Source organism: Pongo abelii, chromosome 4, assembly GCF_028885655.2.
Source record: "Pongo abelii isolate AG06213 chromosome 4, NHGRI_mPonAbe1-v2.0_pri, whole genome shotgun sequence".
Lineage (NCBI taxonomy): Eukaryota > Metazoa > Chordata > Mammalia > Primates > Hominidae > Pongo > Pongo abelii.
In genome coordinates, this window is record NC_071989.2 from 74929603 (window position 1) to 74956648 (window position 27046).

General features: G+C 39.6%; 1 protein-coding gene across 4 annotated transcripts in view; it reads left to right on the top strand.

Annotated features, from left to right (window-relative positions):
* The window catches only part of NLN (neurolysin), a 107500-nt gene that overhangs the window by 31477 nt on the left and 48977 nt on the right, over window positions 1–27046 (top strand). For 3 of the 4 annotated variants that reach the window (XM_024246794.3, NM_001133949.2, XM_063723957.1), the window contains 3 exon segments: window positions 2113–2372; window positions 6520–6668; window positions 26889–26996. In XM_024246794.3, coding sequence (XP_024102562.2) covers window positions 2113–2372; window positions 6520–6668; window positions 26889–26996 — 517 coding nt within the window. 4 annotated transcript variants of the gene reach the window in all.

Below are 27046 nucleotides of genomic sequence, written 5' to 3' on the forward strand. Positions count from 1 at the left end.
CTATTTCCTAGTTTTGTATACTTTAATCATGAGCCCCAGTAGCTCCAAGAACAACTTCTCTCTTGAATGATCTCTTTTACAAACCTTTCAACTCATTGTAATTTGAGTGATTTCTCTAAAACACAAATCTGTTATCTCTCACCTGATTAAAACCTTTCTATGGCTCTCGAATTGCCTTCAGAATAAGATTGGATGTTTGGGGGAGTTTTTTGTTGTTGTCATTGCTGTTTTAATGTTTCGTAGAGACAACGTTTCACTGTTTTGCCCAGGCTGGTCTTGAACCCTGGACCTTAAGCAATCTGCCTGCCTCAGCCTCTCAAAATGTTGGGATTATAGGCATGAGCCACGGTGCCTGGCCAAGGTTGGATGTTCTGATGATTCCCAAGGCTCTTCATTTGCTAAATGACCTTACTTACCTTTTCAGCCTTCTCTCCCCTTGTGGCATTACCTTTGGATAATTCCTACACATTGTTCAAATGTTGGTTTGCTAGTTGCTCTTTCTAGAAAATCTTTCTTGACACATTCCCACTGCCCCAAGACCAGAATGGGGTTCCCTTCATTTGGAGTTCTCTCTGCTTACCCTTGTCATAACACTCATCTCAGTGTAGTATAATTGCATATTTATCCATTTGTCCTTTCTACTGTATTAGAATGTCAGGGTCTAGGACAATTTGCCATTTATCCACATTGCCTGTCACGTAACTAGATACAGTACATGCTTGTAAATATTAGCTGGGTGAATGACTTTAAACAAGTCACTTAGTCTTTCTGAGACTTCAATTGCTTTATTAGAAGAGAATACAGTAATGCCCTACCTACCTTATAAGGTTGTTTTGGGGTCCTGTAAGATAATAGAAATGAAGCTTAGCATAGTGGTTAAGAGTATGGGTTCTGGATCCATACTGCCTGGCTTTTAATCCTACCTGTGACCCTACAACTAGCTGTGTGGCTTTAGGCAAGTTACTTAATTTCTCTGTGTTTCAGTTTTCTCTTCAGTAAAATGAGACTAACCACAGTATATAACTTAGAGGGTTGTTGGATGACTGAGTGAATTACTACATGGGAAGTGTTTTGAACCATGCCTGAACAGACAATAAATGTTAGCTACTAAATATAACATTTTTATTTGTAAGCCTTAAAATATATATACTTATATATATGTGCATATGTATATAGACAGAGAGAGAAACATGGCATCAGTATTACTAGTTTGAATGTTTTAAGGGAGTAAAGACTGGTATCATTATTCTTAACAATTTCTTTTTTCTTTTTTTCTTTTAGGATAATGGCATAGCTATCCCAGAGTTTATTTTCCAAGTCTTAAATTCAAATTGTCATTCTTAATTTACATGAAATTTTGGTTTAAAAAAATTGGTGTTCAGTATAAGAAGAGAAGTTTTTAAATGTTTCCTTGCTAAACTTGCAAGGTTTTTTCGAGTCTATGTACATAGTAGGTGGAAGTTAGCATTGGAAAAATATTAAAATAAAAAAGATACTGGCTGGGTGCAGTGGCTCACACCTGTAATCCCAGTACTTCGTGAGGCCAAGGCAGGAGGATTGCTTGAGCTCAGTAGTTCGAGACCAGTCTGGGCAATATGGGGAGACCTCATCTCTACAAATAATTTTTAAAAATTAGCTCGGTATGGTGGTATGTCCCTGTAGTTTCAGCTACTTGGGAGGTTGGGGTGGGAGAAACACTTGAGTCCATGAGGTCAAGGCTGCAATGAGCTATGATCACATCACTGCACTCCAGCGTGGGCAACAGAATGAGACCCTGTCTTAAAAAAAGAGGGAGGGAAGATTACTGATTTAATTTATAAAGGAGAATTATTATAGTTCCAACACCTGACTTTATTTTTCTATATGATTTAATTACACAAACAATTCAGTGTTTGAATTATACAAATTTCATTAAAACTGTGTAATTATGCAAGAAAAATAGGAAATATAGGCGCACTTAGTTTTGTGCATATGTGTTCACCTGAGAGTATTTGCTTGTTTTTTTAAAAAGGTTGTTTTTAATTTAAAATTTAATTTTATAATGCACATTCATATGTTGACTTTGGACCAACAGAAATCCGTAATTCTTATTCTTTTTCTGATTCTTTTTAGAGTTGGTGGTTCCAGGATTTTACTCAGAATGACATTAGGAAGAGAAGTGATGTCTCCTCTTCAGGCAATGTCTTCCTATACTGTGACTGGCAGAAATGTTTTAAGATGGGATCTTTCACCAGAGCAAATTAAAACAAGAACTGAGGAGCTCATTGTGCAGACCAAACAGGTGTACGATGCTGTTGGAATGCTCGGTATTGAGGAAGTAACTTATGAGAACTGTCTGCAGGCACTGGCAGATATAGAAGTAAAGTATATAGGTGGGTCAGATGCAGAAGCATATCAGTGTTTCACTTTGTGGACATCTTAAATCATTTCATGCTTTCTCTCTTTCAGTTTTCCAGTTTTACAAGCACTGATTTTTACATAATAATTAATTGCTTAGAATTTAATTATCTAAGATTTTAAAATTGTTTATGTTGGCAAAGATGCTATAAAATGTACACTCTGATTACACTGCTCTCTGGAGAGCATTTTGACAATGTATCAGAACTTTTAAGACATTCATACCCTTGCTCATTAATTCCACACTTAGACATTCATTCTAAGAAAATAACCATATATATGGAAAATTCATGTATCAATTTATGTATAAATAGGTATTCTTGTCATATCATAGGCTTAGAAACAATTCCCAAATGTCAACTAATAGATTAGATAAATAAATTATGAAACATCCATCCTCTGTAATGCTGTATAACCATTAAAATCATGGATTACAAGCCGTATTTAATGACATGGGGAAAAGGACACAGAAGAACTAGAAGAAAATAAATTTTATCAATGGTTTTGTTAGGATTCTCCAGAGAAATTGAACCTATAGGGGGTGTGTGTGTGTGTGTGTGTAAATATATATATATATATAAACATATGTATGTGTGGGGAGAGAGAGATTGATTGATAGATTGATTACAGGGAATTGGCTTACATGATTAAGGAGTCTGGAAAGTCCAGAATCTCAGCTGGGGCTGGTAGGCTTGCGACCCAAGAGAGCTGATGTTCCAGCTCCAGTCCGAAGGCCGTAGCCTAGAGGCCCAGAAGAGCCAGTAGTGCAGAAGTCTGGAGACTGCAGGAGGATTCTCCCTTGTTCAGGTAGTCTTTTAGGCCCTAAACTGATTGGATATTGGCTACCACATTATAGAGGGCAGTCTGCTTTACTTCAGGCTCATCACTCTAATGTTAATATCATCAAAAACACCCTCCAAGTTAACACATAAGATTAATCATCAGAGTGTTTAATATATCAGGTGATGGGTTTATAGCTAATTTTTACTTTCCTCTTTATGTATTTCTCTATTTTCTGTATTTTCTGCCCTTACATACGTTATTTTTATAACATATTAGACCCTTCAAGTTATAAGGAGTGAAGATTCCCTTTGGTTACCTCTAAGGGTTGGACATACTTTGTAGAATAATTATGACAGAAAACTTTGGCTGTATATCCAGGCTTCATACGAGAATATAAGATAGCTGCAGAACTGGATATTGTAAACATTCGTGGGCATTTTGGAATTTGAAAGATCATCAGAATCCAGCATAGCCCTAGTGACCTGGTCATCTCCTTGCCCCCACTATCCCTTCATCACCCAGAGTTCTCTACTCTATGTTTCACTGTAAAAAGGACTTGGGTATTTTCTCTTATCTCAGCGTTTGTTGGCTATTTTCTCTTATCTCCGCATTTGTTGGCTATTTTCTCTTATCTCAGCATTTGTTTCAGTTTCTGCTCCTACCAACTGCTTCACTTTCATTAATGGCTTCTCAATCTTATTACACGTCTTGAATTTAAACTCGTGAATAAAAAGATCTGGTTGTCTTCATTAGTCAAAGTCAAAGGGATAGAGTTAGTCCCTATTCAGTACAGCTTTTCTAGCTGGCGACTTCATGTGCGTGTACCATCCTGGATGTGCTTTGTCCTTGGTTCAGGTGCTCACTTCTTCAGTCACTTGTGGCCAAGATGGTATACCAACCCATAACTTAGGCATTTGAGACAAAGTCTCACTCTGTCACCCAGGCTGGAGCGCTATGGCACAATCCTAGCTCACTGCAGCCTCGAACTCTTGGGTTCAAGAGATCCTTCTGCCTCAGCTTCCTGAGTAGCTGGGACTGCAGGCAAGTGCCACCATGCCCAGCTAATTTTTACGTTTTGTGTGGAGATGGGGTCTCACTATGTTGCCCAGGCTGGTCTCATGTATGTTGCCCACTCCTTGTCTCAAGTGATCCTTCTGCCTTGGCCTCCCAAAGCACTGTGCTTACAGATGTGAGCCACCATGGCTGGCTCAAACAAAATCTTTTTAAAATAATTACTTTAAATTGTTTTTCTCTGAATAATAGATCTTTTCAGCATACTTTCAAGTTTGTGATGTTTGTTCTTGCTCCTCTATAAATTTATTTTTGTGGGTTAATTATCGAAATTTTTGAGTTTAGGAATAGATTTCTTAAAAACTAACTTTCTCTTATCTGGGCATATTCTCTGAGTCCATTATGCCTCTCACAGTAGCTGTTGAAACCTTTTTTATCTAGTGTCAGGCACTGGGCATCAGCATTGTCTATAGTTCGGCAGTGAGAGCATAAATCTGGTTCCAGGTCTTTGTGGCAAAGTAAGGAAGGAAATGGCTTTCAGCACCTTTGTTTGTTTAAGAATATGTTTCTAATTTTAGGCTCCTGCATTTGATGTTGCTTATATAAGTTTATGAGCAGTTTTTATTCCTTCTTAATATATTTCATAGCTAATTTATTTTATTTTATTATTATTATTATTTTTTGAGATGGAGTTTCACTCTTGTTGCCTAGGTTGGAGTGCAGTCATGCAATCTTGGCTCACTGCAACCTCCGCCTCCCAGGTTCAATCAATTATCCTGCCTCAGCCTCCCGAGTAGCTGGGATTACAGGCATGCACCACCATGCTCAGCTAATTTTGTACTTTTAGTAGAGACAGGGTTTCACCATGTTGGCCCGGCTTGTCTCAAACTCCTGACCTCAGATGATCCACCCGCCTCAGCCTCCCAGAGTGCTGGGATTATGGGCGTGAGCCACCGTTTTATAGCTAATTTTTAAAAGTGAACATATTGCAACCATATAGTTAACCAGTATCACTTAAATAAGTGCTGTATTAAATTTCAAAATTTTCTATTCCATTCTTTCCTTAACCGACAGACGTAAAATTATATATTAAATCCTAAAAGTATAATTTTATAATTTGATATTTCAAAAATATACCTTATGGATTTATTCTGATATTTGTGGCAGGTATTTCTAATAGCTTTATTTGTAACAATGTTTTAAGAGGACTGATACGAGTGTTTAACTGTATAATTTCTTGCTGTATAAAGGATAGCTTTACTGTCTACTATATATCATATGGAAATTTTACTGTTTATAATACCTTCACAATACTGAAGTTAATCAAATAAAAATTTACTTATTTTCACAGCATAGCACAACCATCACTATAAACCATACTTATTTTTGTTCTATAGTATTGGTTATTTCACTGACATCAGAGATTTTTACCCAATTAAAGTCAAAATACAAATTGATGAAAAACCCAAGAACCACCTTTAATATGTGAAGATTAAACCAAACTAAATTATCATTATTTAACGGAATGTCTCCAATGTCTAGCTACTTGTTGGATGTGTCCACTTAGATTTCTGGGAATCCTCTGAAATTATCTGGAATTTTGAATGTTTTTATGTATGTGTGCATTTGGGGTAGGGTCCGTTGCTTTGATTAGATTTTCTATGGAGTCTTTATCTTTTTATGTACCCTTTTCCCATCCCAGATCCTAAGATGCCTCAGTATAGGAACTGTGTCTTTCTCTTCCTGCATTGCCAGTTGATAAGTTACACCCTCAGGCCAGATGCAGTGATTCATGCCTGTAATCCTAATACTTTAGGAGGCTGAAGTGGGAGGATCACTTTAGCCCAGGAGTTTGAGACCAGCCTGGGAAATATGGCGAAACTCCATCTCTACAAAAAATATAAAAATTAGCTGAGTGTGGTGGTGCATGCCTGTGGTCCCAGATACTCAGTGGTGTTGGGGAAGGGGGTTGCTGAGGCAGGAGGATTGCTTGAGCCTGGGAGGTTGAGGCTGTAGTGAGCTGTGATGGCACCACTGCGCTCCAGCCTGGGCGACAAAGCAAGACCCTGTCTCAAAAAAAAAAAAATTGTACCCCAATGTACTTTGATAAGTGCTCAGCTCACATCCTTACCGTTCATAACGATGCCAGCTGGAACAGCCAAATCCTGTATTAGATGCTTTTTCTTGGTAGCCTTAGGAGCCTTTACAGAAAGTATAAAATAAAAAAACTTTTATTGGCATGATCATTCATCTGGGTATGAGGTATTTGGCTTACTACTGATTTGACAAGTCCTGTTGTGTGGTGATAGTTTTTTTCTCCATCTGCAGTGGAAAGGACCATGCTAGACTTTCCCCAGCACGTATCCTCTGACAAAGAGGTACGAGCAGCAAGTACAGAAGCAGACAAAAGACTTTCTCGTTTTGATATTGAGATGAGCATGAGAGGAGATATATTTGAGAGGATTGTTCGTTTGCAGGTAAGTGGTGTTATTAATCCCTTTAAAGAGGGGAAAACTCTACAACAAAAAAGAACCTTCAGTCATAAATAAAACATACTGACTGGATTTTCTTAGCTTTTGTTTCCAATGATTATAATACCATAATGGGCATTATATAGCATTACATAATGTTAATTATATTTTAATTATATCGTTGAGGTTATGTTGAGCTGCTAATTCCATTCACTTAAAGACCAAAGGTAGAAGAGTGAACATTTGTAAAGTTAAGGCTTTTTAATGACATTATGAACTTGATGGTTACATGTAAGGGTTATCTTAGACCAAATCAGTTAGAAGCAAATGGAATCAAGTTGTTTATCTGTAAATATCTTGTGGTTTTGGAACCATAATATTGATGACATACTGTTGATGCTGTATGCCAGAGTCATTCCTGACTGTCATCCTTACATTTTTCAAGACTTGGGGAAATTATCGATAATAAATGTTCTAGGTGGGTCTGTCCAGGTGTTTTTGATCTTTTTACCAATGTTGATTGGCCTCCTAGCAGCTTTCAATTTTTATTTTCATGACACTTCAGCAATTTTTTTGGGAAAAAAAAACAGTTTTAAAATTCCAGGCATTTTTTTTTGTTTAATTTTGCATGTTTCTTTCTGCGGAATCCCAATTTTTTTTCCTTTTTAGCAGACCATGACAAGAGTTGGAATATAATATTTTAAATTAAATAGCATTTTAATTTGTAACTCATTATACAATGTGTAATCAAGATTTAGACGTGTAAGATGTATATCCTGTCTATTTTCTCATATCAGACGAGCATTTTTCATCCTATAATTGATAATCATATAATTCATAATAATTCACATTTGGTCTATAAACTTCATGGTGAAAGTAACTTATGAAAATAACTTTATGATTATTCTTCATTAGCTAAATTGTTCTTCTTGCTCCTTTTGACCACAGTTATTCGATGTGATTTGAATCATGGCCTTTATAGTCTCCTCATTTTATTTCATCCCCAAATTACATTTCTTTCTTGTTCTATTTTTTTATGTAATTTGCAATTTTTCCTAGAATTTCTAGTTTCCTTTGATTAATCCTATTTTCATCATGATTTCTAAGTTCTCATTTGGAATAATGTTTTTGTTTTTGTTTCACATTCTGTGATTCTTATGAATGTTATCAAGATATGAAAGGTTTGTCACTTTAGATTTCTTTGTGATAGAGTACTTTTAAATTTTGTGTATTTGACACCAGCCTGGCCAACATGGTGAAACTCCATCTCTACTAAAAATACAAAAATTAGCCGGGCATGTGGCAAGCACCTGGGAATACAGGTGGCTGAGGCAAGAGGCTGAGGCAAGAGAATCACTTGAACCCAGGAGGCAGAGGTTGCAGTGAGCTGAGATCATGACACTGCACTCCAGCCTGGGTAACAGAGTTAGGCTCCTTCTCAAAAATTAAAATAAAATAAATTTTCTATAGTTTTGGGACTGATCCCACTAAACTTGGGAACAAATTGCTGACTCTAGAGTAGACTGGCACACTATAGTGACCTGATAGACACCAGTGCGTTCATCAGATTTGTGTCTTTATTTGAGCTGGTTCATTTCAGGCCTTTATTTTAACAATTTAAGGTAATTTCAGATTTGGTTCTGTAATTTTGGTTTCTATAATTTTTATTGTGTGAACATTTTTTAGGGGCTTCTACAGCATTTGCTAACTCTACATCAGGATAATAAAAAATAACTATTGTGTTTGTTTTTGCATTGAAGGTCATTAGGTGAATTTACCTACCTTTAAACACCTTCCATGACAAATGGTTATGTTTATTTAGGCAATTTTTTTTAAAACCTAGAATTACCAGTATTAGTTCTCTGCTGGAGTTGGACACTTTAATAAATGGTAAAACTTATCCTATTCGTACCTAAAGGGCAAAATCAGATATCCAAATATTTTGTTTATTTTCTCTATGATACTATAAGGTAAATAGGATAGCCATGATATAGCATATAAAGCCTTCATTAATGGCTGGGCATGGTGGCTCATGCCTGTAATCCCAGCACTTTGTGAGGCTGAGGCAGGCAGATCACTTGAGCTCAGGAGTTCAAGACCAGCTTGGGCAACATGGCAAAAACCCATCTCTACAAAAATAAAAAATAGGGGCCAGGTGCGGTGGCTCACGCCTGTAATCTCAGCACTTTGGGAGACCAAGGCGGGTGGATCACCTGAGGTCAGAAGTTCAAGACCAGCCTGGTCAACATGGTGAAACCCCATCTCTACTAAATATACAAAAATTAGCCAGGTGTGGTGGCAGGCGCCTGTAATCCCAGCTACTCAGGAGGCTGAGGCATGAGAATTGCTTGAACCCGGGAGGTGGAGGTTGCAGTGAGCCGAGACAGTGCCGTTGGGCTCCAGCCTGGGCAACAAGAGCAAAACTTCGTCTCAAAAAAATTAAAAATAAATAAATTAATTAAAAATAGAAAAATTAGCTGAGCATGGTGGTGAGTGCCTGTAGTCCCAGCTACTCGGGAGGCTGAGGTGGGAGGATTGCTTGTGCCCAGGAGGTTGAGACTGCACTGAGCAGTGGTTGTGCCACTGTACTCCAGCCTGAATCACAGAGTGAGACCATGTCTCAGAAAGAAAAAAAAAAAAAATCCACACATAAAGGCCTCATTAAGCTGGATAAATAGGGTCTTAAATTTATATGATGTCAGCAATTTCAGGCCTGCTCTACTAAAATTAGGATGCTCTGAATAATATTCCCAAGACACCAGTAACGTATGTAATAATCAAATCTGTTATCCCAATTGGATATAAAATGTTATTTTAGCTCTTTTTATTTTCCACTTAAAATTAATACATAGAAAAGTGAAATTACTTTTCATAATTCTTCATGCAATAAGGGCTCCAGTTATCTATTGATGCATAACATATTACTCCAAATCTTAGTGGCCTGAAATAGCAACCGTCATTTTCTTTTCTCTCACAGTTTCTATGGATCAAGAATTCAGAAAGGAATTAGTTGGACAGTTCTGACTTGGGGTCTGACATTTGGTTTCAGGCAGTGGTGGCTTGGGTTGAAGCAGGTAGGAACTAATCAGGCATCTGTCTGTATTCATGTAGTCTCAAGGTGTCTGTATTTGTCCATTTTCACACTGCTATAAAGAGTACCTGAGACTGGGTAATTTATAAAGAAAGAGGTTTAATTGACTCACAGTTCCACATGGCTGGGAGGCCTTAGGAACTTACAGTCATGGCATAAGGTGAAGGGGAAGCAAGGCATGTCTTACATGGTGTCAGGAGAGAGAGCACAGGGGAAGCACCAGACACTTATCAAACAATTAGATCTTGTAAGAACTCACTCACCATCACGAGAACAGCATAGGGGAAACCACCCCATGATCCATTCAGTTCCCGCCAGCTCCCTCCCTTGATATGTGGAAATTACGATTTGGATTACAATTCGACATGAGATTTGGGTAGGGACACAGCCAAACTATTATTACACCCCCGGCCCCTCCCAAATCTCATGTCCTTTTCACATTTCAAAACCAATCATGCCTCCCCAACAGTCCCCCATGGTCTTAATTCATTCCAGCATTAACTCAAAAGTCCAAGTCCAAAGTTTCCTCTGAGACAAGGCAAGTCTCTTCCTCCTATGAGTCTGTAAAATCAAAGACAAGTTAGTTACTTCTAAGACACAGTGTGGGTACAGGCATTGGGTAAATGTTCATATTCCAAATGGGAGAAATTGGCCAAAACAAAGAGGCCACAGGACCTATGCAAGTCCAAAACCTGGCCAGGCAGTCATTAAATCTTAAAACTCCAAAATCTCCTTTGACTCCATGTCTCACATCCAGGGCACACTGATCCAAGGGGTGGGCCCCCATGGCCTTGGGTGGCCCTGCCTCTGGTCTCAGGTTACAACCCCTGTAGCTGCTTTCACAGGCTGATGTTGAGTGCCTGCAGCTTTTCCAGGTGCAGGGTGCAAGCTGTCATGTGGATCTACCATTCTGGAATCTGGAGGGCAGTAGCCCTCTTCTCACAACTCCACTAGGCAGTGCCCTAGTGGGGACTCTGTTTGGGGGCTCCTGTGCCACATTTCCCTTCCCCACTGCGCTAACGAGGTTCTCTGTGAGGTCTCTGCCCCCGCAGCAGACTTCTGCCTGGACATCCAGGCATTTCCATACATCCTCTGAAATCTAGGAAGTTCACAAAGCTCAGTTTTTGTCTTCTGCACACCTACAGGCCCAATACCATGTGGAAACCACCAAGGCTTGGGGCTTGCGTCCTGTGAAGCAATGGCCTGAGCTGTACCTTGGCCCCTTTTAGCCTAGCTGGAGCTGGAGCAACTGGGATGCAGGGCACTGTGTCCTGAGGCTGCAGAGAGCAGGGGGAGGAGGGGGGGCACAAAACCATTTTTTTTCTCCTAGGCCTCCAGGCCTGTGATGGGAGGGGCTGTTGTGAAGACCTCTGACATGCCCTGGAGACATTTTCCCCATTGTCTTGGGCACTAACATTTGGCTCTTGTTACTTATGCAAATTTCTACAGCTGGCTTGAACTTCTCCCCAGAAAATGAGTTTTTCTTTTCTACCACATGGTCAGGCTGCAAATTTTTCAAATGTTTATGCTCTGTCTTTCCTTTAAACATAAGTCCCGATTTCAAACCATCTCTTTGTGTACACACATGGCTGTATGCTGTTAGGAGCATCCAGGCCACCTCTTGAATGCTTTGCTTAGAAATTTCTTCTGCCAGATATCCTAAATCATCTCTCTCAAGTTCAAAGTTCCACAAATCTCTAGGGCAGGTGCAAAGTGCCCAGTATTTTTGGTAAAGCATAGCATGGGTGACCTTTACTCCAGTTTCCAATAAGTTCCTCATCTTCATCTGAGACCACCTCAGCCTGGACTTCATTGTCCATATCACTATCAGCATTTTTGGTCACAACCATTCAATAAGTCTCTAGGAAGTTCCAAACTTTCCCACATCTTTCTGTCTTCTTCTGAGCCCTCCAAACTGTTCCAACCTCTGCCCCTGACCCAGTTTCAAAGTCGCTTCTACATTTTCAGTTTGTCTTTATAGGAGTACCCTACTATCCTGGTACCAATTCTCTGTATTAGTCCATTCTCACACTGCTATAAAGAATACCTGAGACTAGGTAATTTATAAAGAAAGAGGTTTAATTGACTCACAATTCCTCATGGGTGGGAGGCCTTAGGAACTTACAGTCATGGCAGAAGGAAGCAAGGCACATCTTACATGGTGGCAGGAGAGAGAGTGAGCTCAGGGGAAGCATTAGACATTTATAAAACAACCAGATCTTGTGAGAACTCACTCACCATCATGAGAACAGCATGGGGGAAACTGACCACATGATCCAATCACCTCCTACCATGTCATTCCCTCAATACGTGGGGATTAAAATTCAGATTACAATTCAAGATGAGATTTGGTTGGGCCACAGCCAAATGATATCAGTGTCTTTAGTTAGACTGGGCTGCCATAAAAAAATACCATAGACTGAATCCTTTAAATGACAGAAATTAACTTTTTCACAGTTGTAGAGGCTGCAAGTCCAAGATCAGTGTGCCAGCATGGTTGGGTTCTGGTGAGAGCCCTCTTCCTGGCTTGCAAATGGCCCCTTCCCTTCCCTGCTGGCCTTTCCTCAGTGTGTGCACATGGCACGGGTTGGGAGGTGGGGGACAGGAAGGTGAGGGGAGAGAGAGACAGGGAGAACTCTCCTTCTCTTCCTAAAAGGCCACAGTCCTGTCAGATTAAGAACCGCCCTTCTGACCTCATTTAACCTTAATTACCTGCCGAAAGCCTATTTACAAATACAGCCACATTGGGGATAGGGCTTCTACAAAAGAACTTGAAAGGGCATAGTTCAGTCCATAGCGCAGAGTGTCTCCATGTGGTCCATTTGTGTGGGTTAATTTGGGCTTCCTTGCAGTGTGGTGGTATCAGGATGGTAGGACTTCTTTCATGAGACTCAGTGCTCCAACATGAGTGTTCCTGCAAGCCACATAGAAGCTACTTTGCACTTATGTGCTGTCACGGAAGTCACATGACATCACTTCTGCCATACCATATTGGTTGACAAGTCACTGCATTCTGCCCAGATTCAAGGGACACCACATCTCAGTCTGGGGAGTATCGTTTAATTGGCAGTCATGTTTCAAAACCTTCAAAATAGGGGAGGAGGTGGAGATGGTTAATGGGAACCAAAAGAAAAAACAATAGTATGAATAAGACCTGCTACTTGATGGCACAACAGGGTGACTATAGTCAATAATGACTTAATTGTACATTTGGAAATAAGAAAGTATAACTGGATTGTTTGTAACACAAAAGATAAATGCTTGAGGGAAGGGATACCTCATTCTCTGTGATGTGATTATTACATATGGCTTGCCTGTCTCAAAACATTTCATGTGCCCCATAAATGTATACACCTAACATATACCCACAAAAAAAAATTTTAAAACCTTCAAAACAAATAATTTGTTGACTAAATGGATGGAAGAAATTACAGTAGAGGATAAGACTAACCAGTGTGTTGTGGTCCTCTCCCTCCCAGTGTATGACTACTAAGACTGCCTTACATTTGTATAGCAATATGACTCATATAACCTTGATTCCAATCTTATGAGGTAGGCTTTTTTATAATGTAAGTGGAGAAACTGAAGCTCAGAAACAGTAACTTTCCAAGAGCCACATCACTGTTGGGTAAGTGCTTGCCAAAAACCATGTAGACTGTTTGTTAAACCCTTCAAGGGAGGGAGGTATCATGTTTGATTCTATTTTGCACCTCTGGCGGAGTGGCTGACAAAAAGCAAGCACTCAGTAAATGTTCATCAAACTAAAGTGAGAAACCAGTTAGTGTCAGATCCAGAAAATAGGCCTTCAGTAATTGCTGGGACATAAGTTACCCATTTGGAAAAATAAAATAAAATTGAATGTCTTCCTGACAACCAACTGAAAAGCAATTCCTAATGGATTAAAGTCATAAAAGGCTAGAGCTTAAAGCTTATAGATGTCTGTACAGGAAGATATCTTTATGACATCTTGGCAGGGATATATTTATTAAGACACAAAAAGTACTAACTATGAAATATAAGGCTAATAAACTTGACTATGTTAATATAACTTCTATTCATAAGGAAAAGTGAAAAGAGTTCAAATACTGAGAAAAGAAATTTACAAAACATGAAACCAGTGATGAATTCTAGGATATATAAAGAACTACTATAATCAATAACAAAGAAACATCCCAGTAGAAAAATGGGCAAATGGGAGGAGGGAGCCAAGATGGCCAAATAGGAACAGCTCCGGTCTACAGCTCCCAGCGTGAGTGATGCAGAAGATGGGTGATTTCTGCATTTCCATCTGAGCTTTGAAGAGAGCAGTGGTTCTCCCAGCACGCAGCTGGAGATCTGAGAACGGGCAGACTGACCCCCGAGCAGCCTAACTGGGAGGCACCCCCCAGCAGGGGCAGACTGATACCTCACACGGCCGGGTACTCCAACAGACCTGCAGCTGAGGGTCCTGTCTGGTAGAAGGAAAACTAACAAACAGAAAGGACATCCACACCAAAAACCCATCTGTACATCACCATCATCAAAGACCAAAAGTAGATAAAACCACAAAGATGGGGAAAAAACAGAGCAGAAAAACTGGAAACTCTAAAAAGCAGAGTGCCTCTCCTCCTCCAAAGGAACGCAGTTCCTCACCAACAACAGAACAAAGCTAGACGGAGAATGACTTTGACGAGCTGAGAGAAGAAGGCTTCAGACGATCAAATTACTCCGAGCTACGGGAGGATATTCAAACCAAAGGCAAAGAAGTTGAAAACTTTGAAAAAAATTTAGAAGAATGTATAACTAGAATAACCAATACAGAGAAGTGCTTAAAGGAGCTGATGGAGCTGAAAACCAAGGCTCGAGAACTACGTGAAGAATGCAGAAGCCTCAGAAGCCGATGCGATCAAATGGAAGAAAGGGTATCAGCAATGGAAGATGAAATGAATGAAATGAAGCGAGAAGGGAAGTTTAGAGAAAAAAGAATAAAAAGAAACGAGCAAAGCCTCCAAGAAATATGGGACTATGTGAAAAGACCAAATCTGCGTCTGATTGGTGTACCTGAAAGTGACGAGGAGAATGGAACCAAGTTGGAAAACACTCTGCAGGATATTATCCAGGAGAACTTCCCCAATCTAGCAAGGCAGGCCAACATTCAGATTCAGGAAATACAGAGAACGCCACAAAGATACTCCTCGAGAAGAGCAACTCCAAGACACGTAATTGTCAGATTCACCAAAGTTGAAATGAAGGAAAAAATGTTAAGGGCAGCCAGAGAGAAAGGTAGGGTTACCCTCAAAGGGAAGCCCATCAGACTAACAGCGGATCTCTCGGCAGAAACTCTACAAGCCAGAAGAGAGTGGGGGCCAATGTTCAACATTCTTAAAGAAAAGAATTTTCAACCCAGAATTTCATATCCAGCCAAACTAAGCTTCATAAGTGAAGGAGAAATAAAATCCTTTACAGACAAGCAAATGCTGACAGATTTTCTCACCACCAGGCCTGCCCTAAAAGAGCTCCTGAAGGAAGCACTAAACATGGAAAGGCACAGCCGGTAACAGCCACTGCAAAATCATGCCAAAATGTAAAGACCATTGAGACTAGGAAGAGATTGCATCAACTAACGAGCAAAATAACCAGCTAACATCGTAATGACAGAATCAAATTCACACATAACGATATTAACTTTAAATGTAAATGGACTAAATGCTCCAATTAAAAGACACAGACTGGCAAATTGGATAAAGAGTCAAGACCCATCAGTGTGCTGTATTCAGGAAACCCATATCACGTGCAGAGACACACATAGGCTCAAAATAAAAGCATGGAGGAAGATCTACCAAGCAAATGGAAAGCAAAAAAAGGCAGGGGTTGCAATCCTAGTCTCTGATAAAATAGACTTTAAACCAACAAAGATCAAAAGAGACAAAGAAGGCCATTACATAATGGTAAAGGGATCAATTCAACAAGAAGAGCTAACTATCCTAAATATATATGCACCCAATACAGGAGCACCCAGATTCATAAAGCAAGTCCTGAGTGACCTACACAGAGACTTAGACTCCCACACATTAGTAATGGGAGACTTTAACACCCCACTGTCAACATTAGACAGATCAACGAGACAGGAAGTCAACAAGGATACCCAGGAATTGAACTCAGCTCTGCACCAAGTGGACCTAATAGACATCTACAGAACTCTCCACCCCAAATCAACAGAATATACATTTTTTTCAGCACCACACCACACTTATTCCAAAATTGACCACATACTTGGAAGTAAAGCTCTCCTCAGCAAATGTAAAAGAACAGAAATTATAACAAACTATCTCTCAGATCACAGTGCAATCAAGCTAGAACTCAGGATTAAGAATCTCACTCAAAACCGCTCAACTACATGGAAACTGAACAACCTGCTCCTGAATGACTACTGGGTACATAACGAAATGAAGGCAGAAATAAAGATGTTCTTTGAAACCAATGAGAACCAAGACACAGCATACCAGAATCTCTGGGATGCATTCAAAGCAGTGTGTAGAGGGAAATTTATAGCACTAAATGCCCACAAGAGAAAGCAGGAAAGATCCAAAATTGACACCCTAACATCACTATTAAAAGAACTAGAAAAGCAAGAGCAAACACATTCAAAAGCTAGCAGAAGGCAAGAAATAACTAAAATCAGAGCAGAACTGAAGGAAATAGAGATACAAAAAACCCTTCAAAAAATTAATGAATCCAGGAGCTGGTTTTTTGAAAGGATCAACAAAATTGATAGACCACTAGCAGGACTAATAAAGAAAAAGAGAGAGAAGAATCAAATAGATGCAATAGAAAATGATAAAGGGGATATCACCACCGATCCCACAGAAATACAAACTACCATCAGAGAATATTACAAACACCTCTATGCAAATAAACTAGAAAATCTAGAAGAAATTGATAAATTCCTCGACACGTACACTCTCCCAAGACTAAACCAGGAAGAAGTTGAATCTCTGAATAGACCAATAACAGGAGCTGAAATTGTGGCAATAATCAATAGCTTACCAACCAAAAAGAGTCCAGGACCAGATGGGTTCACAGCTGAATTCTACCAGAGGTACAAGGAGGAACTGGTACCATTCCTTCTGAAACTATTCCAATCAATAGAAAAAGAGGGAATCCTCCCTAACTCATTTTATGAGGCCAGCATCATCCTGATACCAAAGCCGGGCAGAGACACAAACAAAAAAGAGAATTTTAGACCAATATCCTTGATGAACATTGATGCAAAAATCCTCAATAAAATACTGGCAAACCGAATCCAGCAGCACATCAAAAAGATTATCCACCATGATCAAGTGGGCTTCATCCCTGGGATGCAAGGCTGGTTCAATATACGCAAATCAATAAATGTAATCCAGCATATAAACAGAACCAAAGACAAAAACCACATGATTATCTCAATAGATGCAGAAAAGCCCTTTGACAAAGTTCAACAACCCTTCATGCTAAAAATTCTCAATAAATTAGGTATTGATGGGACGTATCTCAAAATAATAAGAGCTATCTATGACAAACCCACAGCCAATATCATACTGAATGGGCAAAAACTGGAAGCCTTCCCTTTGAAAACTGGCACAAGACAGGGATGCCCTCTCTCACCACTCCTATTCAACATAGTGTTGGAAGTTCTGGCCATGGCAATTAGGCAGGAGAAGGAAATAATGGGTATTCAATTAGGAAAAGAGGAAGTCAAATTGTCCCTGTTTGCAGACAACATGATTGTATATCTAGAAAACCCCATCGTCTCAGCCCAAAATCTCCTTAAGCTGATAAGCAACTTCAGCAAAGTCTCAGGATACAAAATCAGTGTACAAAAATCACAAGCATTCTTATACACCAACAACAGACAAACAGAGAGCCAAATCATGAGTGAACTCCCATGCACAATTGCTTCAAAGAGGATAAAATACCTAGGAATCCAACTTACAAGGGACGTGAAGGACCTCTTCAAGGAGAACTACAAACCACTGCTCAAGGAAATAAAAGAGGATACAAACAAATGGAAGAACATTCCATGCTCATGGGTAGGAAGAATCAATATCGTGAAAATGGCCATACTGCCCAAGGTAATTTACAGATTCAATGCCATCCCCATCAAGCTACCAATGACTTTCTTCACAGAATTGGAAAAAACTACTTTAAAGTTCATATGGAACCAAAAAAGAGCCCACATCACCAAGTCAATCCTAAGCCAAAAGAACAAAGCTGGAGGCATCACACTACCTGACTTCAAACTATACTACAAGGCTACAGTTACAAAAACAGCATGGTACTGGTACCAAAACAGAGATATAGATCAATGGAACAGAACAGAGCCCTCAGAAATAACACCACATATCTACGACTATCTGATCTTTGACAAACCTGAGAAAAACAAGGAATGGGGAAAGGATTCCCTATTTGATAAATGGTGCTGGGAAAACTGGCTAGCTATATGCAGAAAGCTGAAACTGGATCCCTTCCTTACACCTTATACAAAAATCAATTCAAGATGGATTAAAGACTTAAACGTTAGACCTAAAACCATAAAAACCCTAGAAGAAAACCTAGGCATTACCATTCAGGACATAGGCATGGGCAAGGACTTCATGTCTAAAACACCAAAAACAATGGCAACAAAAGCCAAAATTGACAAATGGGATCTAATTAAACTCAAGAGCTTCTGCACAGCAAAAGAAACTACCATCAATCAGAGTGAACAGGCAACCTACAAAATGGGAGAAAATTTTCGTAACCTACTCATCTGACAAAGGGCTAATATCCAGAATCTACAATGAACTCAAACAAATTTACAAGAAAAAAACAAACAACCCCATCAACAAGTGGGTGAAGGACATGAACAGACACTTCTCAAAAGAAGACATTTATGCAGCCAAAAACACATGAAAAAATGCTCACCATCACTGGCCATCAGAGAAATGCAAATCAAAACCACAATGAGATACCATCTCACACCAGTTAGAATGGCAATCATTAAAAAGTCAGGAAACAACAGGTGCTGGAGAGGATGTGGAGAAAAAGGAACACTTTTACACTGTTGGTGGGACTGTAAACTAGTTCAACCATTGTGGAAGTCAGTGTGGCGATTCCTCAGGGATCTAGAACTAGAAATACCATTTGACCCAGCCATCCCATTACTGGGTATATACCCAAAGGACTATAAATCATGCTGCTATGAAGACACATGCACACGTATGTTTATTGCGGCATTATTCACAATAGCAAAGACTTGGAACCAACCCAAATGTCCAACAATGATAGACTGGATTAAGAAAATGTGGCACATGTACACCATGGAATACTATGCAGCCATAAAAAATGATGAGTTCATGTCCTTTGTAAGGACATGGATGAAATTGGAAATCATCATTCTCAGTAAACTATCGCAAGAACAAAAAACCAAACACCACATATTCTCACTCATAGGTGGGAATTGAACAATGAGAACACATGGACACAGGAAGGGGAACATCACACTCTGGGGACTGTTGTGGGGTAGGGGAAGAGGGGAGGGATAGCATTGGGAGATATACCTAATGCTAGAGGATGAGTTAGTGGGTGCAGCGCACCAGCATGGCACATGTATACATATGTAACTAACCTGCACATTGTGCACATGTACCCTAAAACTTAAAGTATGATAATAATAAAAAATATATATATAAAAACACAATAAAAAAAGAAAAATGGGCAAATGATATGAAGAAATATTTCAACAGAAACGCACATAGCAATCAAATATATGAAAAGATGTTCAACTTTATTAGTAATCAGAGAAATGCAAATGAAGACCATAATGAGTTCCCACCATTCTTCATTCACAAGATTGGCAAAGATTAAGAAAACCAACAATGCCAAGTTATCTTTGTGGATATGGATCAACAAGAATGTTTGTGCACTGCTTCTAAGAGTATAACTGATTCATCACCAAGTTGGAGAAAAACTTAGTATTAGAAAGTTGGAGCTTACATTCTCCACAACCTAGCACATCCTCCCACTCCCACCTCAGTATTTACCTAGAGATACCTTTGCATTTGTGCAAGGTAGTATTGAACAAGTGTTCATAACAACCCAGATTCCCATCAGCAAGAAAATGGATCTATAAATTGTGGCACATTTATGCAATGGAATATTTTATAGCATTAAAATAAATAAGCATAACAACATGGAACAATATAGTTGAATCTTAGTAAAAGTGGAGGAAAGAAACCGCAGAATACTGCATACAATATGATACTTTATAAAGCTCAAAAAGAAGCAAAACTGTACAATATATAAGTGGTAAAACTGGAAAAAATGTTTATCAAAATTCAAGAGAGTAGTTATTTTTTGCACAGGTTACCTGTTGCATAAGTAAATGCAATGGTATTATTAATGTCCTATTTTATAAGTTGAAGGGTGGATTTAATTTGTCCTCACTACATATATAGTTATATTCATTTGCAGATATCAGGTTACACATAAAAATTTAACATACATTAAATGTATCCTTAATTCCACTAAGAAAAAAAAAAGAGAAAAAGCAGTGAAAACAAGGACTTCCTCATCCTTTTAAGCTAAAAAAATGGCCAAGTGTCAGAAGCCAGCAATTATGACTGCAGGTATTAGTATTTCCCAATTCTGACAAGGGCTTCTCAATTGTTGGCTTTTAAAAAGCCAACAAACATCAAAGAAGATTTCATACCTGCTCTTTCCAGCCATTTTGGCGAGAAAAATGTACAGTGTCTTCATGTCAAAACAATCAGGCATATTCTATTCCAGCGGCCTGCTAAGGAATAAATGCACAAGAGGAATTGTTTCATGAAATAGAGGCTGAATTATGCAAGCTAAATTTGAGAAGTACAGTGATCTATTGTAATATTGTTTATTTATTTATTTTTTTAGAGCGGCAGGCTTTGGTCTTGCCAATTCATCTTAACCAATTAGTGATTTAAATAGGAAAGCTTTAATGTTACAGTGCAGATGAATAGGTCACAAGATTAAGTATATGATTTTTAACATTATGTAATCTCTCCTACTTGACCATCCATGGAGACCCAGCTCCAAATTAAAATACAAGAACCAGAACTGACCGGGTATAGTGGCTCATGCCTGAAATCCCAGCACTTTGGGAGGCCAAGGTGAGCGGATGGCCTGAGCCCAGAAGTTCCAAACCAGCCTGGGCAACATGGCGAAACCCCATCTCTACCAAAAATACAGAAATTAGCCAGTCTCATAACCCAGTCTCAAATAAATAAAGAGATAAAATTTTTAAAATTAAGTTTAAAAAGAACCAGTACCTTAAAACAATGACAACCACCAAAAAAAAAAAAAAAAAAAAAAAGATATCCCAAATTCATTTACAATTTAATTCCCTTTATTTTCCATGTCTTCTTGATTTTTGAAATATTTAAGCCTAGTCATTGGTCATAATCAATACTACTAAACTTACAAGTTTGTTGGGGTCTTAAAAGCCTAGGGATCCAGATATAAAGCATCAACTACCTTGGCTTAGTTTCCTCATTGGCTAGGCACCCTTCTTTTGTGCCCCTCTTTTTTCCAAGTACTTACCTATTTTTTTTTTTCTTTCTTTTATTATTATTATTATTATTATTATACTTTAGGTTTTATGGTACATGTGCGCAATGTGCAGGTTAGTTACATATGTATACATGTGCCATGCTGGTGCGCTGCACCCACCAACTCGTCATCCAGCATTAGGTATATCTCCCAATGCTATCCCTCCCCCCTCCCCCCACCCCACAACAGTCCCCATAGTGTGATGTTCCCCTTCCTGTGTCCATGTGTTCTCATTGTTCAATTCCCACCTATGAGTGAGAATATGCGGTGTTTGGTTTTTTGTTCTTGCGATAGTTTACTGAGAATGATGATTTCCAATTTCATCCATGTCCCTACAAAGGACATGGAGTACTTACCTATTTTTTAACATGCTGTGTGATATAGATGTTATCTATTAGTATGTCTTTCTTTTCCTTCATGTGACTTAAAGCTCTTCAAGAATATTCCTTTTTGTTTCCTTAGTGCCAGGAATAAATAGGAGCTCAGTAAATGTAAATGTATGTTGAACTGAGCTAGCCCCAATGAAAATGTATCTTCATGCAGTGTGATGCCTCACTTCAGCAACCTCACGCTGTGGCTCACACAGAAGCAGTGAATCTTGCGATGGCATATTGAATTAGTAGTCAGCAAGCAGTGCTGGCTGTATCCCCCTAGCCCAGGAGTGAAGACAACTACCTAAGAATGTGTTCTTCACCGTGTAGTAAGATAGCAACCTTATAGTAAATGTCATGGACTGGGGCAGGGGGCAAGGGGGAGCAGAAGAACTATATTACAAATATAATACAATTAGTTATTTCTCTATTTTAGTTTAATTTTTTTGGTTTGGGTTTTTGTTTTTTGGTTTTGGGTTTTTGTTTGTTTGTTTGTTTGTTTTAGAAACAGGGTCTGGCTCTGTCACCCAGGCTGGACCGTAGTGACGCGATCTCAGCTGACTTCAACCTCTGCCTCCCAGGCTCAAGTGATTCTCCCACCTCAGCCTCCCAAGTAGCTGGGACTACAGGCACACGCCACCAGACCCGGCTATACTCTGTTATCCTATTATAATTCCTTAGCAAATTCAAAGTTCCTAATTCTTTTTTTTTTTTTTTTTAAATGAGGTGGGGTCTCACTCTGTCACCTCGGCCAGAGTACAGTGGCACAGTCGTGGCTCACTGCAGCCTGAACCACCTGGGCTCAAGCGATCCTCCCGCCTTGTCCTCCCAAACTGCTGGGATTACAGGGATAAGCCACCACACCCAGCCCTGAATTCTATTTTTTTTTTTTTTTTTTTTTTTTTCCTGCAACAGGTTGTCACTCTGTTGCCCAGGCTGGAGTGCAGTAGCTCAATCTTGGCTCACTGCAACCTCTGCCTCCTGGGCCCAAGCAATCCTCCCACCTCAGCCTCCCAGGTAGCTAAGACTACAAGCACGCACCACCATCTCCAGCTAATTTTTGTATTTTTTAGTTGTTGTAGAGACGAGGTTTCGCCATGTTTCCCAGGCTGGTGAACTGAGCTCAATTGATCCACCCACCTCAGCTTCCCACAGTGTTGGGATTATAGGCGTGAGCCACTGTGCCCAGCCCTGAATTCATTTTTTAATGATATTCAGAGAAATATACTATCTTAATCTCCATAGTTCTTTTAACGGCATTGTAATTTCTCCTTTGTATAATACAGAAAATCCCACTGAAATAATTTTTTATTTACATATTTTAGAAACAGAAAATATAAAGTTCTTGTGAAGAAAAAGAGTCATGAGACAGAAGGCGGGGAGGGTTTGGGGGAAATTAAGAAACTCAATATTTGGCCAGGCACGGTGGCTCATGTCTGTAATCCCAGCAGGTTGGGAAGCCGAGGCAGGTGGATCATTTGAGCTCAGGAGTTTTAGAACAGCCTGGGCAACATGATTAAACCCCTTCTCTACAAAATATACAAAAATTAGCCAGATGTGGTGGCATGTGCCTATAATCCCAGCTACTTGGGAGGCTGAGGTGCAAAGATCTATTGAGCCTAGGAGTTCAAGGGTGCAGTGAGCCATGATTACACCACTGTACTCCAGCCTAGGTGACAGAGACCCTGTCTCAAAAATAATAATAATAATAAACTTAATTTTTGGGATAAAATTTTAAAGAATGATTAAGGATGGTAATATAGTAGTATGGTACATTGGGAAAAACATTAAACTAGAATTCAAAGTTTTGTTTTTTTTTGCTGTTTTTAACCATTAGATAGCTATATGATCTTGGGAAAATCATTTAACCTCAGTTTTCTTGTCTGTAATATGAATATATAATCATACTTGTGAGAGAGATGCAGACAGAATACACATTCATATTAAAACTCTTTGTTACAGGAGGAAGTTAGGGTAAAATTAAATCTTGTCACCACAGAGACTAAAATAAGGTTCCATACTGTCAGATCATATAAATTTAAAAATCACTTCTGAGAACTTTAGCCCTCTACTCTTTAAGCAGAAAAACTTCACCTAAAGAGGCCCATGGCCTGGCTGAGATTCAAGGGGAGAAATTTTTGTTAGGAAGGAAGGTGCAATTACAGCAAGACAGTCTATAAGTGTTGGCTGATTCCCTCTTAGAAAATCCTTGGGCAGTAATTCTGACCTTGCCTGGGGATTGTAAGAGAATATTACTATGATCAGCTCTGGGTTAGGAATGTGCTTAAGTAGCACATTTTAGAAGCGCCTTACTCCTACCAGAGAACTCTGGGGATTTCCCGAGACCTGTGTCTGCCTCGCAAGGAGTGTCTGGTTATAATTAGTCAGATTTCTGTTGTGTCATTTTTGTGGTAAGTTAAAGATTTCATTACAGTTAATTAGTCATACATATATAAATTTTATATATATATATATATATATATATATATATTTTTTTTTTTTTTTTTGAGACAGTTTTACTCCATCACCTGGGCCAGAATGCAGTGGCACAATCTCAGCTGACTAGAGCTTCCACTTCCCGGGTTCAAGTGATTCTCCTGCCTCAGCCTCCCAAGTAGCTGGAATTACACACACATGCCACCATACCCGGCTGATTTTTGTATTTTTAGTAGAGACGGGATTTTGCTATGTTGGCCATGCTGGTCTCAAACCCCTCACCTCAAGTAATCCGCCCGATTCGGCCTCTCAATGCTGGGATTAAAGGCATGAGCCACTACTCCCAGGCTAATTAGTCATATTTTAATTAGACCTAATTCAGGGCTGATTTTTCTCAGAATATCCTTCTACCTGTTTGCACCTGTGTCATTTATTTTGAGAATAAGTAGTTTTAACTTTAACATAGACTATGAGTTTTGAGTTCATGTCCTGAATATATTTTAGGCTTTCTGAAAGAGCAGCCCTGCTACATGCTGATAGGGCAGGTTGCAGTCTACCTAGTATGAGAGCCCATCCTCATCAAGCATAGCCGTAGGGTAGGAATTCTGCATTCTTCAGCTGTTGAGGCTTTGTCATGAGTCTGTGTCCTGAGCTCATGGCCAAATGTGGCCCAGGAACCCAAGTACACACACGGCTGTCCCCCTGTAGCCTTAGCTTCTCACTGGCTCCTTTCATTGCCTTCTGCTCTGGACCTTAGCCTGCTCGCCTGGGTCCTTAACAACTTACCCAGCTCTTGCCAGGCCCTTCTCACCAGGGATTCCTCCCAAGTCCCCTGCACATAACTACAGCCTGGATTCTCCCCAGCTCTACAGCTTGCAGTATTGCGCTGTCGAGAGACTCCTGTTGCTGTGCTTCACACTACAGGACAGACTTCCTGGTGCTGCTAAAGCCAGCCTAGATCAACCCAAGTTAATCACATCCGCAGGAATACTGTGATTGGAGCTGCTGGCCACCCCTGAGGGAACCAGCCCATAGCCCAGTTATCTCCCTGGCCATTGTGGGTTTCTTCCCTTTGCAGGCACCTGCTGCTAGCATCCCATTGTGCACTGATACTAGCTAGGGAGGGTTCCAACTCCAGTCATGCCAGCATGCACAAATTCTCCAGGGATACAAAGGGAGGTTTCTGTGGAAAAAGGAGCCTAATATTTTCTGCCTCCACTGAGGATAACCTTAGAGTAAATATATGCACAACAAATGCTTTAGTACTGTAACATAAAATTATTTGTTGGCCAGGCATGGTCACTCAAACCTGCAATCCCAGCACTTTGGGAGGCCAAGGCAGGTGGATCACTTGAGGACAGGAGTTTGAGACCATCCTGGCCAATGTGGCAAAACCCTGTCTCTATTAAAAATGCAAAAATTAGCTGGACGTGGTGGCACATGCCTGTAATCCTAGCTGCTTGGGAGGCCGAGGCATGAGAATTGCTTGAACCTGGGAGGCGGAGGTTGCAGTGAGCTGATAATCACACCACTGCACTCCAGCCTGGGTGACAGAGCAAGACTGTCTCCAAAAAAATAAAATAATTTTTCAGCAGGCAAAGTGAGATACAGTTGGCTGTATTAAGTAGTATTTAGTTAAAATACAACTCTGTTACCTGCTGCAACAAAAGATATACAATTACAGAATTATTGCAGCACAGATCTAGCACCAACAATCTAAAATGCAGTCTCTAAGCTAAACACAGTCCTTTTACAGATTTAATTAGTTGGGAAATTAGGGATGCTCAGGGTTGAACAGCCTGGGTCTGTCATGGAGAGAATGTTTAACCAATAGAAGGCCTATAAGGCTTTAGAAATAGAAGTCCCTCATTGGCTTTCAACCAAACTGAATCCATTACACCTGCTGAATCTGTCCAGAGTCCATTTCTTCTTAGGAACCACTAACTACCCAGCCATCCAGATGTGCCATGTGTATTCTGCCACCTGCTTTAGAGAAACATCTGGTGTCTTTATTACCTTGCTGTGGCTGGGGGAATTTTCCATTCCCCTCCATGGTCCTCTGTTCTTTTGAGTGAGTGTTGTTTGTGCTGCTGCATATAGATTCAAATTTACTGTCCAGCTTTCCTCCTCTTTGTGCAGTGCTGACTCATTTTCCCCAGATACTTGTTCCTATGCGGCTTGCTGTAGTCCCTTGATCTCTCTTGGCAAATGACAGTAAGGCATTTTTGAAGTGTTGAAAGGCTTTTGCTGGGGCTTTATCCAGCTCTCCCTGTTTGGTATATTGGCAAAAGAGTCCCACTCTGCATTTGTGTAGAATTTACCCATTATTTCTATTCCTGCCTTTCAAGTTGGAACCAGGTTAGCAAATGATAGAAAATTAAGTCCAGATGATTTGTGATAAGAAATATGTTTTGTGAAAAAGACCACTCAGTCATAAAGAATGCTCAGAATTAGATTATGCAAATGCTCTGTTATCACACTTCCAAGTGGTACAGGCACTGCTGATTTTGATTCAAGGCAAGGAAATTCTAGTTAGCTTTTTATTTATTTCATGTTTCTGTTTTAAATGAGCAGGAGCTCACTAAAGCATAAAAGAAATTAGGTCTTCAATAGGGCCTGCCTCATAATCACCTATGTGCTTCATAACCCAACAGAGATGATGAATAAATTTGCTGTGGCCTCATAGTTTATAATTTACCTATGCACTGTTTCAACAGAAATGGTTTTCATGCTCTTTAATTTCAGGAAACCTGTGATCTGGGGAAGATAAAACCTGAGGCCAGACGATACTTGGAAAAGTCAATTAAAATGGGGAAAAGAAATGGGCTCCATCTTCCTGAACAAGTACAGAATGTGAGTTTATGTTTCCTTTTCTTATCAGAAAAAAAATGAATAAATAAAAC